The 16,696-nt window shown below is 29.6% G+C and overlaps 1 protein-coding gene across 3 annotated transcripts in view; it reads right to left on the bottom strand.

The window, feature by feature from the left end:
* LOC143198246 (G protein-activated inward rectifier potassium channel 3) overlaps nucleotides 1-16,696 on the bottom strand; it is a 90,630-nt gene that overhangs the window by 1,482 nt on the left and 72,452 nt on the right. For 2 of the 3 annotated variants that reach the window (XM_076407379.1, XM_076407393.1), the window contains 8 exons: nucleotides 10,632-10,746; nucleotides 7,915-8,064; nucleotides 7,695-7,857; nucleotides 7,498-7,633; nucleotides 4,285-4,399; nucleotides 4,085-4,226; nucleotides 1,297-1,524; nucleotides 1,179-1,220 (listed from right to left, as the gene is read on the bottom strand). In XM_076407379.1, coding sequence (XP_076263494.1) covers nucleotides 1,179-1,220; nucleotides 1,297-1,524; nucleotides 4,085-4,226; nucleotides 4,285-4,399; nucleotides 7,498-7,633; nucleotides 7,695-7,857; nucleotides 7,915-8,064; nucleotides 10,632-10,746 — 1,091 coding nt within the window. The remainder of the gene's footprint in view (nucleotides 1-1,178; nucleotides 1,221-1,296; nucleotides 1,525-4,084; nucleotides 4,227-4,284; nucleotides 4,400-7,497; nucleotides 7,634-7,694; nucleotides 7,858-7,914; nucleotides 8,065-10,631; nucleotides 10,747-16,696) is intronic. The other variant, XM_076407386.1, reaches the window with a different exon arrangement.

Genomic DNA, 16,696 nt, shown 5'->3' with positions numbered 1-16,696 from the left:
CATGAAGAAATTTTGCTGAAGTACTTTGCCCAAAATCATTCGGTAGTAATATATAGTGGGTTGGGGAAATCATTTCGTTTTTTCTTTCATATTTTTCAAAGTAGTATTATTCATATACATATCAAGAACTAATCTGGAGACTTCAAACAATTGTAAAACTTGTAAAAATTGAACCGAGTGATTCTCACAAGCTTTTCTTGATCTAGGTTTGGTACCGTTAAGCCAGTTAAGGGTTAAGTTAATGTTATATGGTGAATACATCAAAAGTTCACAGCCAAACTTTCTCAATTTTTGGCTAATCACTAATGTTGTGTGATGAAATACAATGCTTACTTGAATCGCACTAACTGTTAATAATATAGAGTCACTATTATTATGGCACTATTAATGGATTGCCCAAGTTGGACAGGCCCATGCCAATTAACCTTTCCAGTCATTAATTCATGTAAAACTGAGCTTTTTTTGGTATACAGTCTTATGTAAATGGTTTATAGCTGTTTTATAGTAGATATTTAGTTCCCTAGTGATGTTGCGGTCTGAGATAAGTCTTTAATATCCATATTTCTGGAATGATAATGAGCCAAAATTTTTATACTGGTGTTCCCATAAGTAATTTCTATAAACACAAAAATAATTTTCGATTACCCCGCATTGAGTGTTTCTGTTTTTGGAGGTAAAAAGTAAAATATGACGAAAATTACCTTCTGGAATTTCCATTTCTAAGATTCAATAGGGGTACATTGAATACATATTACTACATTTGTACTAATACGTATATTTCAAATTTTAAGTCATCTATTAGAAAAAACGAAAATTATGTTTTTCCAAAACTTATATTATTATAATATAATCATAGCCACATAATATAGCTTTCACAGCTTTGATATTGGTATTGAATTTCGATTTCACTTTTTGCACCTTCTTTAATAACGTTAAATTCCCAGAAATGTTAAATTTTGGCGCCTTATTTGGAATGTGACAATAAATTAATGATGAAATGAATTTGTTATATTATTGTTAAGCAGATGGAATGCGTACACTTATTAAATATAATTCGGTTATAACTATTATATATATAAACTTAAAAATCTTAAAAATGTTAAAAAATAATATAAGACAAAACAAAAAGTTTCTTGGATGAACTAAATGTTAACGCCACGCATACCAAGCTTGCTTACCAAGTGGCATCGATGGCATTAATTTGGAATGATCTAACCCAGCTACAAAGAAAATATATAATTACCATGAGAGCCGCAGTAATATCTTTAATTATCTAAATAAAATATAGACAATTACCTGATCCATCTATGTTCAAGACCGCGCGATGTTCATCCAACTCTCTTGCACTACACAAAGGAGTATCCACTTCAATCGTGTTGTTAAACAATGCGTAATCTACCTCATATTCTCCAGAATCCTTTTTGAATGTTACGAGTGATTTAAATCTATGGCCCCATAATATTTCTGATGGTAAGTAACTGGATCGTGCCTGGGTAGTCATACCAGTCGATTCAATCACACCTTCTGAAAAAAAAACATTCTCTATAGTATATACAAAAAATAAATATTCATGTATATTTTTTTATATTGACAACATAATACTGTTTCCTTATATAAACATGTATTATAAATATTATTTTGAGAAGCTCCCTGCAGTATCATAATTGTTCAATTGAAACTTGAGCATTTAATGTTATATTTTTGACATAACATAATAGGTCAATTAAAAAATCCCCCTGTCTACCATAGTAAAACACTTTTTTTTGGCAAAATTAGCTTTTTTTAACATAATTCCCTCCAAGGGTGATACACTGATTATAGCGAGTATGATTTATCCTTTGCTTCAAAATAGGCCTCAATTTCCTCGATCACCTCTTCATTCGACGAAAATTTCTTCCCAGCGAGCATTCTTTTGAGATCCGAGAACAGAAACTAGTCGCTGGGGGCCAGATCTGGAGAATACAGCACTTCCTTTTTCTAGGTAGTCAATGAAAATTATTCCATGCCCATCACAAAATACAGACGTCATAATCTTGCCAGCCGACTGTTGCCTTTTCCCATGCTTTGGAGTAGGTTCATCGTGTGCAGTTCACTCGGATGACTGTCGATTGTACTTCGGAGTGAAATGATGGAAACATGCTTCATCCATTGTCACATATCGACGCAAAAACTTGGGTTTATTACGCTTGAACACTGCTCCGAATCATCATTGTTTTTGCTCAAAAGTAAGCTCGTGCGGCACTTTGCACAGAGCTTTCTCATACCCAAATATTCGTGAATGATATGATGTACAGGTTCAGTTGATATCTTTAGAGTGTTTGCTATTTCAGTCAGTTTCAATTTACGGTCATTCATAATCATTTTGTGGATTTTTTAAATGTTTTGGTCGGTAACAACCTCTTTTGGGCGTCCACTGCATTCACCGTCTTTGGTGCTCATTTCACCACGTCTAAACTTAGCATACCAATCCTTGATGGTTGATTTTCCTGGGGCAGTGTCCGGAAACTTGGCCTCAAGCCAATATTTTGTTTCAACTGTATTTTCCTTTCAAAAATCAATATTTTATTATCACGGGAAATTCCTTTTTATCCATTTCTATATAATAACAAAAGTTGCTTCACTCGAAATGCTATAATTCATAAACCAATGATCCGACAGCTGCCAAATTTATACATGCATCTTTTGAGGGTTAGGGCTAACTAAAAAATATATGGATTTAATTCTAGTAGCACCACCTATGTGTCAGGCCGGGGATTTTTTAATTGATCTGTTATATTGATTTGATATTTCTTTTTTCCCTTTGCAAAGAAAAACTGAGGTGCACTACGAGACAAACTTTTTTAAAGATTTTTGGCACAAACCAAATGAGTCATTTAAAAATTATCTTGGTTCAAATGTAATAAAATTGCAAATGGAACTTGCAAAGAGAAAATTAAACTAAAAATATCAAATCGAAAACTCCACATCAACTACCAATATCAGAATGTGTTGTTATATTAATTTTTATTCACAAATATGTGGTGTATTCTAAGATATATCCAGAGTTTGGCTACCTGCTATCAATTCAGATTTTATGTATTTAAGTCAACAATTTTAGTGGTCAACATAATTATTTTTGCATAAATTGTGTTTGATCTCGTGAATTGCTTAGATTGATATTATTGAACTATTCAGTGGAACTAATTATGGAACGTACTAAACTATTTTTCAACGTTCGTTACTTTGGTGGTTTAACAATCAACATCATCAAACACATAGTTTGCTTTTGACGATTTAAAAGTGGTCATATTGATTTTAATGAAAAAGAAAGGCCAAGAGGACCAAAAATGTTCAAAGACAATGAATAGTAAGATTTACTCTAAAAAAGTCCAGCCCAAAAAATTATTTCAGACAGATTAGCGGCTTAGCTGATGAATCAAGTGTTTCTAAATGTTTAAATGTATTGAGAATGACCCAAAAGGAATTGAATTGATTATCACATAAATTGACCGACAGTGTCATTTCCAACCCTTTCAACATTGTGGTTTTATAGTTTCATAAAGGAAGAGTTTGTGGCGTACGACTTAGTGAACACCTGCAAGCACATAATAATAATAGTAATTAAATATAATGATCGAATTTGTATCAGTTGGTGAATAATAGGCCAACAGTACGCCAAATTCTATTATGTGGCATGACATAAATATTTTTCAATAAATTTATTTTGTATTTTCACTTTTATATCAAAAAGGGCGGTAAAAAGAATAATATTTGTTTAAATTTATTTAGAATTCAGCAATCATATTTTATTTAATTCAAGTTGACGCTATATAATTATGGTAATATACTATATATAAAAATTATTAAATATTGCTCTTTATTTTTTAGTAGTTTAGTCATATGGAACAGTCTTATTTCTGATAATTATACTTATTTATGTATTGTTTTAATTGATAGCCCGAAGTCTAGTAATACTTATTGTTTATTGGTCAATAGGTTGAATTCAATACATTTATCATTTTTTACCAATAACCAGAATATTAGGTCAAATTATCATAACATATTATTTAGTATTAGTGATGATATGACTAAATATAAATTTTACCTAATATAACAACAATTTCAAATCTTTCTCTAAGAAGATCAGTGGCTGACATGTGATATAATGGAGACTTGCTATCGATTTTATGAACGATAGTAGTAGGCCAAATGAAGAAAATTTTGTCTTCTTCACCATCACCACCGACCTGCAAAATAATAATTGATTACAACGAAATCGATCCTAGGGCATCATTGAGTACCTACCTTCAATTCAGTTTGGAAAAACGGTAAGTGCTCGCCTTCTTTAGTCACCTTGTGTCTGATTATTTGAGCTCGAACGTGGGCTTCAATAATGTGACTCTTTCTCATATCTCCAACTCTAAAATAAAAGAAAAATTAAAATATATACCAAAATATTTAATATAATGTTTGTTCTTCTTTTTTCGATAATGTCCTTAATTTAATTATTTTAAACTATAAAATGATGGTTAATTACTATAATTATAATCACCAAATATCATCGCTAATCCGTTAATATCATTGTTCAATTCAATTAAGTTTGGAATTTAAAAAATGCTCATCTGAAATACACACTAGATATTTTGTCTTCCATGTGTGAAAAAATATACACTTTACTGTTAGTGCTTTTACAAAATCATACTACCGTATCAAGTTCAAGGATTAGTAACTGTCTGTACATTGTTTTTAGCTTGCTATAAATATTATATTGGGCAACAAGAGGATTTTTTCATGGTATCATGAAGCTGTCTGTTTCAGTTGTTCAATGTGTTTAGTTTAAATTATTATTGAAATATTTCATATAATAATTAAAGTCACATCGAATTAAATTTAAATAATCTTAATTAAATGCGAAACAAACAAGTAAATTATGAAACATTGTCACTAGGAACTTGATAGAAATATGATGTCAAATATCCTTTAATATACCACTGAAAATTAATATACCTAAGAAGCTACGTTCTTTTTCTGTCCACTTTTAAGTGCTTTTTATTGTAAATTGTTTAAACTGTTTTATGGGTAACTTGGTTTCATATTAAGGCAGCAAGATCTTTTCAATAATTGAGTGACCAAGGCTGCTTTAGCTTTAACATCGAAATTTCCAGAAAATGTCGTTCGTTTTAGTACCTATTACCATAAAAATTACAACTTTCAATGAACCTGCCCTATATCTTTTCCTCTTCGGAAGTCAAAAGCAAAAAATTACTTTTCTAGAATATTTTATGAACTATCGCCTTTTAACCTTACTTTAGGACAGTAATTAACTTTATGTAAATATCAAATTATAATCAATCGATAGTATCACTTATATGGGATTATTTACTAACTTAACATATATCTTATAAACTCTGGAATTTTAGAATTACAAGTCAACAAAATGCAAAAGTCATTAAATGCTGATAGTGTAACCAAGCACAAATTTTTCATAGCTTTTTCGGTTTGGAGATATAAAAATACAATCAATCTTATTTTGTAGTTATAAATATTATTAGATCTTACACAGGCCATTATATACACTTTGCAAATATGATGCAAAATATTTAATAATAGCAAATAAGTGATCATTAACTAATGCTGGTATAAGAAACTATAGTAAATATTATAATAATCTTATTATAATACCTAGTATATAACATAGTGCAATAAGAGTTAGCATATAATATAGAGACGACAGTAAAATACCTCGCCATCCATGACTATACAAGTTTCCATTGGCTAGCACTGCACATGCGCACTTGTTCTAATCTAACCTGACAGTTTTCACAACTCGCGGCCTTTTCTACCACGCCTTCTGTACCACAGTCTTAATTGTGGTTAGATGTCATTTTTAGGTTAATTTTATATTTACATTTTGTTGAGGTAATATTATTATTTCATAGGCAAAATTAGCAGCAGGGGATATGTGAGTATATTATATATAAGTATAGTAGGGGATATGAGAAGAGATATTTCTATATGATCTATATTTTAATTAATTTATCTGTTCTGAAATATGTATGTGATTACTTTTATTTAAATAGTTATAGATACAATTTTACATATAGTCCTAAAATATAACATATTAAAGTTTAAGGGAATAATTAAGACTAGTAGAATTTGAATCCCAGTTGAAGAAATGTTTAGGTAACAATACAGAGGCTTACTGTTATTTATGATAATTCTAATAATTACATATTTGTTAAATTGTCACTGGTTTTAAGAAAATGTTCAATAAAAATGTCCATTCCGTATTAACATTGAAAACAAAATTACAAGAAGATGATGTATAATAAATCTCTTGTTTATAATAATCTTAATATAAAAAGATTATTTTATTGCAAAATTGGACATGTTCTTGAAAGATGCTTCGTCAAATATAATACTGATATCAACCAACTGTTGATATTAAAACGGAATCATATATATTTTATATAGAAGAAAAGGATAAATTTTACAAATTATATTTAAATATCTTTAGTTTCTGAAATATTTAAATAATACTTCATGGATATGTAGGTTAATTATTATATTAGTCTAGTCTCTACATTTTTTAATCAACTCAAAAGTACGACCTTATTTCAGTAGCAACATACATTAATATAACATTCAAAATATTGTCTCAATTTTCGGACTATAAACACGTCAAGTAAAATTTTGATTCTTTTAAACGAACTAAATTGCCTCAATATTTATAAGTGGTTTTAGATGAAGCATGTTTTCCATAAATTTCTACTTTATATTTAACTGCTGAACGTTTATTTCTGAATATATGTTTTTTCAGAAACAAAATTAATTTTCAACCATGTTGTTATGAGAAAACAAAAGCGCTTTTGATTATATATTGTTGTACGTACTACAATATATAATACTAATATATCACATAGCAAAATATAGATAGTTATCATTCTGAAAAATGTAATGCTAGAAGAGCCATCAAACAGCGAAACTTTTCTGTTTGTCACAAGTTATAAAAATATTATTAAAGTAGGGAAAATATAATAACAGTATGGACGTCAAACAATTCCGCTAGTGGTAACTATAATACTAAAGTTCCTGGCATACATATTTACGCCAGTGCCCACTTATCCATATAATATTATATCCATATATTAACATATTAGTTAATATCCGATTATTGAGTAGAATGAAGTTTGTGTAGAGGTATAATATTTGAGAAAGATAAATCTGTGTTTAAAAAGAAAAGAAAATGCATTAATTACATTAAAGTATGAAATAATATAGCTACTAATTATTTAATAATTAACATCTAGTACAACGTCTGAAAAAAAACATTAATACTTTTTATCATCCCTTATTTTATTATATGTTAAAATTAAAACGTTACATTATTAAACGAAATAAAAACCAAGCGACCCATTTACATTTTTATAACATTATATTTGACGACAGATATATCACCACTTAAATTTAAAGCAAATTATCAATTCGGCTAATAATAGTAATGTTTTTTTAACCTACCTAAACATCAAACATGGCACGCCATCTCTGTGACTAATAACGGCGTTTCTTGAGAATAGCAACGTTTGAGTACGTTTTTTGGGCCGTGATAATTTCGCGAACACAACGCCTACCATAAAAGCTTGAATCATAACACCTAAAAAAGAGAATGTAGACCGTTAGAAGAATTCGCCGAAAATCAACAGGAATCGTTATACCTGCTATAGCTTGGACGCACATTACAAATATAGCTTCAGGGCATTCCTCGGTGGCCGATCTAGTGCCAAATCCTATGGTATGCTGGGTTTCTAAGCTGAACAAAAACGCCGAAGTAAAGCCGTGAACACCGATTACACAAGGAGTTGGTGGTTCTGTTCCGTTCTGAAATTTAGTCCATCTGTTGATTATACGTTAATAAACAAACAGTTTCATCCATACCAGATTTAGTTCATCAATGTTTAAATCGCCGTGTGTGAATACAATCAGCCACCATATTAAGGCAAAAAGTAACCACGATAGCAGAAAGTTCATGGCAAATACTAAAAGAGTCCATCTCCATTGGGCGTCCACCAATGTTGTAAAGATATCCTAAAAGAATTTTAAAACATTATTTAATTTGTAGTACTTAAAATATATCTTGTAATAAAATAGATTAACAACTTTTCCCCATATTTCGGGTAAGATCGCAATATCGAGTCCAGAGAATACTTTGGTGGCAATCTAAACATTAAAACAATTTCGCATTCCTTCAGCATTTCGAAACCGAGTGTTAGATAAATCACGTTGCAATCACGTTGCATCGATCTGAAAAAATGGTAATTAGAAGTCACTGGAATAGAACAGAACTTCTCATTCGAACTGTAATATTGTGTACTTCACAATTTTTTCAACGTAAGACCCAGCGTTTCGCAGTTTCGGCAGCCTATAACATACTTCAACTTGTTGATCTCACCATATGTAAAGCAAATTTTATGGCCATGTATATGATGTGTATGTGTATTGCTGTCATACACCTGTACTGTACATAACCCATGTCTTCTCTTAAAATTGTCATAATAAATCTACTTTTCATCTTCATCAACAATACGTTACCGGAAACTTTCCATTGTCAAAGAATCAATGAAACGGCTGTGTTGAAACGGTTCGAAAAAGCATTTTCAGTGAATTGATATAGTTTCGTCATCATATTTATGATGAATTTATCATTTATCATAAGCTGTCTAAAAGTTCTTTGAGCGTTTGATCTCGGTTTTCAACCAAAAAATTCTGTAATTAATCCAATTTTTTTTGGTACTCCAGCTCCTTTTTTATCATTCAGATCATGTCAAATGATTTGTCATTGTGATCACATATCGTTGAAACAAAAATCGACAATTAGTTCCTGATAGACAGCAGTTGTAGCAGACCATATACAGCAGACCATAGACCATATTTTTTTAATGTATAGCTGTTTATTCTGTAATATTCTCTCCAAATAAAATGCCACGCGTCTCCCTGCCAATACTATAACTGATCAATCGACTTTTGTGTATTTAATTAATTAATTAATATTGTGGTTTATTCTCAAGTATCCCCAACAACGTTAACATTTTTTGGAGACTATCTATGTAAAACTAAAATTACACATTCCGAACGAAAGCAAACATTAAAACTAAAAAACAAATAATGAAATAAATTAAAAATTAATACATACAATTCTGCTAATATAAAACTGAATTAGCAATAGCGAATAATTTAATGAAATTATTAAGAGAAAATGAAGCAGCTTAACGAAACACTCCCACTAAATACCTAACAAAACTTAACGAAACGCAAGACTTACACTTAACAAAACACTAATAAATCAAATGTCATGTCGTCAATCAATATTTGAAAGTTGCTGCTTTTAGTTCAAATACGGGAGATGCGTAGATGTTTTTCACTGGGGGTATAGATATATTTGAGTTTTATCCATTAGAAAAGAATGTATAAATTGACAGTGTCTAATCAACAATCTATTAAGTTTGTTCATATATGTGTTTTCTAGAGAGATAGCAAAGGAAAATCACACGTCAAAGCTTATTACCCCCTTCATTCAAGCTCCATCAGGCGGTATCTTATAATCAATAATTAGAAAAATATATTGTTGATTAGCGATTGACGTTGTGATTAGTTGACCATTTGTAATAGCACTTTTGGCGAGGCTGAGCCAAGTGGTTATGCAGTATGCCGTTATTGCAGAGGAAAAGGATGCAGTTTTGTCTGGAGGTTTTTGATCGCTTTGGACGGTTTTCACTGGCTACTGTTTTGCTTAGCTGTCCTTTTTTTATTCAGATGTGCAGTAGTCAATCCATATTTCATTCACTTATCATATACCGTCGTAAAATGGAAAAAATCTATTTTATTTTGTTCAAGAAGCTCAAAAGCACTTTCCATATTTCCGTGATGTTAGTTTAAGTCCGGTGTTAGCAACTGCTGTAACCGTTTTTAAATCAATTTACATATGACCAAATTTTCACAGATATCTTTTATGACGTCTGATATCACATAACTTCATTTTACAGTTTTTGTCTTATTTTTTTATTTGTTCTTATGTTTTCCGAAATAACTACCATTTTACATTCAGTATCATTGGGTTTTTTAACGACCACGCTTAAACTTAGCATACCATATATTAGTTTACAAACAAATTTTATTAAAATTGAATACTGATTTATAGTAATTTTTCTAAAAATATTTAAATTCTAAAAATAAGTTATACATTGGATTAAATTAAAAAATAGTTGATTTAAAATATATAAAAGTACAACCTTCAAGAATGCTTGTAAAATTATAATTGGATATTTTTAACTTAAGAAACAACACCTAATAAATAAATAGTACCTGTTATATTCGCTTAATGTTAACTATCAGAATTTTATTAAAATTATAATTTTAATAAAAAAAACAGAATAATTATAAAAGGAAAATATTCATATAATTAAAACTGAAAATGGCATTCAAGGTTTTTAATTTCTTAAAAAAAACAAATCAATAGTCGTTAATTAAATAAGTGTTACTGATTGGCGTTAATACTTCCTGCTGAATCCAATAAAGTATGTTAAGAATGCATGAAACAAGTATAAAAGCAAATTAATTTATTAATGAAGCATTATCAATATGAGTTAAACAATTACCTGTAGGTATTTTCGTCGACGTTTCGCAACATTTCCTTGAACCACATTACAGTCACCTTGTTTAAACACAACCCTTTTCCTGATTCTTCTGGCATTGAATCTGCTCTGTCTATATCTGTAATAAATAGAAAATTATGAAAAAACATAATCAAATATAGTTAGTAGCACTATATAAGTATTATAGTAAGTACAGCTATATTAAATCAATTTTCCTAACGTGTTTAGAGTTGCCTAATTATTTTTGTATTTGTTAACAAGCTATCTTTAAAAATATAATATAGTAAATTACAATATATTTAGAATCAATGAAATTCCGAGTTATAAAGAGGGTCATAGGTTATCAGTTACGAGATTTAAATACTAGGTTAGCTCATGATTTAACTATTTATGAATATCGGATTTTGGGAAAAACTATTACAGAAATATGATTACAATTTAAGAAACCGAATCAATTTAACTTTGCTAAGTTAACGTTACCTTTCATCGAATATATATGAGTCGTTATTCCATCTATCTTGTTTAAATTCGGATACTTTCAAATCGCAATTGCATATTGGCTTTCTTTCAGGATACACGAAATACATTTTACCGGTAAATTAAAAATAGCGGTCACTACACTGAATGAAACTGGGAGACTGATATCAATTGATTGGTATATATGTGTGCAAGGCAAAGAGAGATAAGCTGGTTTTGTGTTTTTGAAAATAGCAAACATTTACGATAAAGAGCAACAAAGCTGTAGTAAACCTGTTATGGAATTAAGAGATTTTTCATTTATTTGATGTGGATTAATATAGGTGGTGGAATTTTCATTCAAAAATACAAGAGATAGTATTAATAAAATGTTGAAGTTAAATCTGCTAATACAGGAACTGGAGCTTAACATTTCTGTTTTATTCTATTTTGGCTCCAACCAATCGTATATAATCCAGGACGTGATTATTGATTGCAAATATTAATGTATATTTCTGGCACGGATATCAAACAATAAATTATATTATCATGTTGAATGTAGAACATAAAATAGATTTTGGTTTAAAAAAATCCATTACAAATGGATTAATATTTATACAAAATACTATCATCAACCCGTCCAAACTTGAAACCATTTGGTCATGATTAAGCGATTAAGTGCCATATTATAAAATTTAAATATCAATTTTCAATTTTCAATTTTCGCCATTCGTTGCTTTTGTTATTTCATTAGAATAAATCTGTCACTGAATCCCAATATTTTGGAGGTAACTGTAACTAAAATTCGGTTTAGTTTTCAGTTCGCTTTGCGGCTGTCTGTGTTCTGCAAACTTTTAATTCACAGAAAAAGTTACTAGTCTAAATTGAAAAAAGGTAGCAATGCAATTTTCTCAAATAACAAAGAAATTAGCAGATTAAAAATGTATTCTCTGTAAATCCAACCAATTGTTCATCATTGATTGGTTTGTGTTTACCTCTGCAATATCGATTGATGAATTGAAGGAGAATATAATACTTCCAAATTTATTCTGTGTAAGTAAAATATTTTTGTACCAAATATTAAAACAAAATAAATTGTAAAATCTTATCACTTTTCTAAATGATGTATGCAATTATTGGAAGGTGATAATATTAATAAATAATAATTATACTTTTGTTTAAATAAAATTGAGTAATAATAATATTAATATTTACAATAATAAGCTAATCATTACCATATCTACAGTGAAAAATACATAATACCCATTTGCTAAAGGTAACACTATATAATTTTTTATACAGCTATTCGTAATATTCTGGAGTAAAAAGCAGAAAAATTATATCATAAACAGAAGTAAAGTATATTTGAGTTGTAATTTATTAATAATAATATTCTATTTTTTGGGAAATAAAAAAGAAATTAAAATATGTCTTATATTTCGATCAGCAGTTGCTAAGGTCACTATTGGAAAAATGTATGAAAAAAGATTTATTTAAATATAACAGCATGTAGTAAATAGTAAATATGTACAATGAAAAGTTGTATATACGATTCAACTTACTTCGTTAGCCATAGAACCTTTGGAAATACTAAAAATTACAATGGTAATTGTATATTGTATATAGTAATTAAACATTATTTCTACCAGAAGAATAGGAAAACGTTCTGCATCCTTAAGAACCATGGACTCAAAATCCTGTTCGACATATTTCTTGATTAAGCACATCTGAGCATATATCCTTAAAGTTTAACTAAACTCAAACTAATTTAATAATTTGTTTTGTTTTAATAATACGTTTGTGCTTTCATTTTAGAAAACTACTCTTTAATTCGGACAAAACTATCTGTATATAATAATTACATACTTATAAGTTAAACAGGGTTATTGAAGACGTGTTTTAAATATCATTTAATAATACAATAAAAAATATTTCCTAGAAAAGTGCTTGCAGATAACTTCATCAAAGGAAGCTTAAAAAACAGCTGAAAAAGAAACAAAACTAAACTGTATTGAATTATTCAGCGACGCCAGTTCATGTGGCAAATGTTCTGGTATACAAACTACTACTCAAAAAAATCCAAATAAATTGGAGTAAATGTTCCACAAAGTTTTACTACTGGGGTATACGGCACACTGATATAGCACATTATAATATATTGAAGAAAACACGTGATAACCCTAGGTGTAATAACTTAAAGGTTAATCCAGGAGAGCAATTCACGTCAACACTGAATCAGAATATTCATGACAATAAAGTCTGACTATGCGTAAGATGAGATAGCAATGTGTAGTTTATAAAAATCTTTAATGTGTAGTTTATCTTAAAATTGTATAAATATTTAAATTGAACATATTGAATAATATGTTATTGCAAAACTGAGCAGTAATAGCAAATAACAGACACAGAGTCATCCTCTTAGCTGACATGGCCACATGTTGCAAGGTTTGTTAAGCACAGTGTTACTCGAATAGAAATCCTTCTGAATCAGACATAGAGCATTTTGATTAGAAATCTAAACAAATAAATTTATTGTATGGCTTGCCTAACACTCGGTGTCGAAATGCTGGAAAAATGTTAAAATAGATCCCTGACAAACCGATATCATTCGTTTGATATAAGTCATCATTAGCACTCATTAGATTTAGCGCCTTCTAATTATTTCTAATAATCACTTGGTCAAATTGATGCAGTATAGCTCGGTAGGTACACGGTTTCGCAATGCTAAAAAAGTAGAAAAGTGATAGTCAAAAAATGAGTCCGTGACTGGATCGCATAAAGATGGGAAGAGATGTAGAAAATTATGGAAAATATTTTTATTATTTTTGTTTTGCCAAATATTCTATTGCCCCTAATTATTTCTTTTAGATTAAACTGATATGGGCGTGAATAGCATGTGATGAAATATGGAACTGTAAAATGTTCCTATTTTATCATTTTTAAATATTGCGTAAATATTCAGTTAATATTTTATCTAGAATACTTAGAGATAATTGTATGAACCAAGATAGTATCTAATTCATATAGAAGAGAAATTCTATACAACCCATAGAGTTTTTAAGTATTTTATATGTTAGATAGGAGATTTTTCACATCAAGTAAACCACCAAACAAGTAATAGCATCTTTTACATGTTTCATATTTTCTATCGGATCGGGTTTTAGTTTAATCGATGTATTTTAGATTAAGTATTAAATAAATAAATTTCATTTTATACTGTAGTAAAGTGAGTTACTGAAACCGCACAAATTCTAATTTAATAACTTAATTCATTAAAGACTGGATCACTTGATTCCGTACCTTTGTCGAAATCTGTGGAGAACAAATTTTGAATGACATTATATTTCATATTTAATGGCCTATTAAACCTATTAATATCTTACACAAATTCCATTTAATTTCAATATCTAACCGCCTTTATTGAAACACTTTATATGTTCCGAAAAGAGGCACTAATAATCTTTATGAGTCGTCTAAGTTAATAAACAATGGAAATTATCATAATCCGCCAAGTAGGCCACAATTGTCATTTGTTTCAATGAATAATTAATAATATTTGAAATTAGCATAATTCTCCATATTATTGTTACTATGTTATATAGATTAAATCCATACTTCAATTGGTATTTTAAAGTCAAATTATTTATTTTTAACTTATCGCAGAATTAATATTTCTAAAAAATGCTAAAATCAATGAATTATAAGTATTATTATTAAAATACTAGCGACCCGCCCCGGCTTCGCACGGGTGCAATGCTGATACTAAATTAAATACACTACAGAAAAAATATGAACGTTGTATATAAAAACATAGCGGCCCGCTCCGACTTTGCACGGGCATAAAATATATATGCCTATGTCACTCAATGAAAACATGATTAAAATCGATCCAGTATTTTTGGTTCATTCATTACTGCCCTTGGCCTGCACGCATTAAATTTGGAGTAAAACAATTCCTCTTCCCCTATACTTACTATGAAGATTTCCTGCTATCTTTGGAATATGTAAATTCATACAATTTTTATTACATTACACATTTTTAAACGCAAATTTTAAATTTGTAATATCTCCGAAAATATTTGTTTAATTTACATGCTGTAAGGAACCATATTGATCTATATTAATTGCACACTGTATTTAAGGTACTTAATTCGATAAGGATTAATGCCGTATTGTTTAAAATAGCTTCGTAAATAAGCCATTTTCTCACGTAAAAAGTAAACAATAAAAATGGTTAATGTGGGTTATCCCTAAAAGATAAACATATACCATCGCGGACTTTTTTGTAGACCTTTTTATGGTGTACAATACTGTAGTACATTAATTTGATCTAACTCGTAGGGTTAGGCAGCGTTTTTGCTAATTGCTAAATAAGCCTAAAAAAATAGGTTAATTTACGAAATCACTTTAGAAACCTCTAAAATTAGCAATGTTGCCTTAGTATATTATGCATGTATTATACATATAAACCTTCCTCTTGAATCACTCTATCTATTGAAAAAAACCGCATCAAAATCCGTTGCGTAGTTTTAAAGATTTAAGCGCACATAGGGATATAGGGACAGAAAAGGCGACTTTGTTTTATACTATGTAGTGATATGTAAAATTCGATGATTTTCCATTTAGAAAATTGGTAGTATTATTGAATTATTCAGTATAAACAGATGCTAATAGTGAATCACTCATAGTTGTATTTTCGACAATAGTTACTTTTATTATTTGATTTTACGAAATATGCTGCTGATACTCACACTAACATGATACTCGTCATTGCCAATTTTGGTTTCAACGATTTGAAGGTGGCGATTTGAACCATATTCAATAACAAGACTTATTAGACGAACTCTCGGAGTTTATTAAATAAGTTAATTCATTGATTAATCAACAGCTTCCAGACCTTTATATCTGACGAAGCGGAAGAAAAATGGTTACCAAACGAATTGGCTGAAAGTAGCACTTCGAAACGTTGCCTGGCAAATAAATAAAAGTTTTCTTTGACATATTGTGATTAGTGATGAAAAAATAATCTACTACGACAATCCCAAGCGCAAAATCAGGGGTTAGTTCAGAACCATCGACATCGATAACGAAACGTAATATTCATGATCATAAAGTCCTACTGTTTATATAATGGGATTAGAAATTATGAGCTGCTAAGACCGAATGGAAATATTACTGCAAATGTTTACCACTGTCAATTGAATAAACCGACGTATTTTTTTTAAACAGTAATAAGGAATAACAAAGATAAAGGTGTGATAACCATCGAATACACATTGTAAAATATGTGAGTGAACCAACACCGTTCTTTCGGTACAAGTATCGTAAGACGGCCTTCTTCGTCATTCTTAGTATGCCAAAAATATGGGAAAAAGCTGATAGAAAATATTTTGAGTAATATATAAGTTACAATATGTGAAATGTAATGTGTTTAGGAATCAAAATCTATTAATTTACTTGAAAATATTATTTTATTTAACTGAAAAAAGAGGCGACTTGAACGGCGACTCACAACGACACTGAGGGTAAAAACAGATCAACCCGTCTCAATCGTTCGGCATTCAGTTAGAAAACAGATGGCCGGATAACCAGACCCGTATTACATAATACCT

The sequence above is a fragment of the Rhynchophorus ferrugineus genome, unplaced genomic scaffold, assembly GCF_030347505.1.
Source record: "Rhynchophorus ferrugineus isolate W39M unplaced genomic scaffold, kcgeb_rfMv2 rfM1, whole genome shotgun sequence".
NCBI classification, from domain to species: Eukaryota; Metazoa; Arthropoda; class Insecta; order Coleoptera; family Curculionidae; genus Rhynchophorus; species Rhynchophorus ferrugineus.
This window is presented reverse-complemented; position numbering and strand designations above follow the sequence as displayed.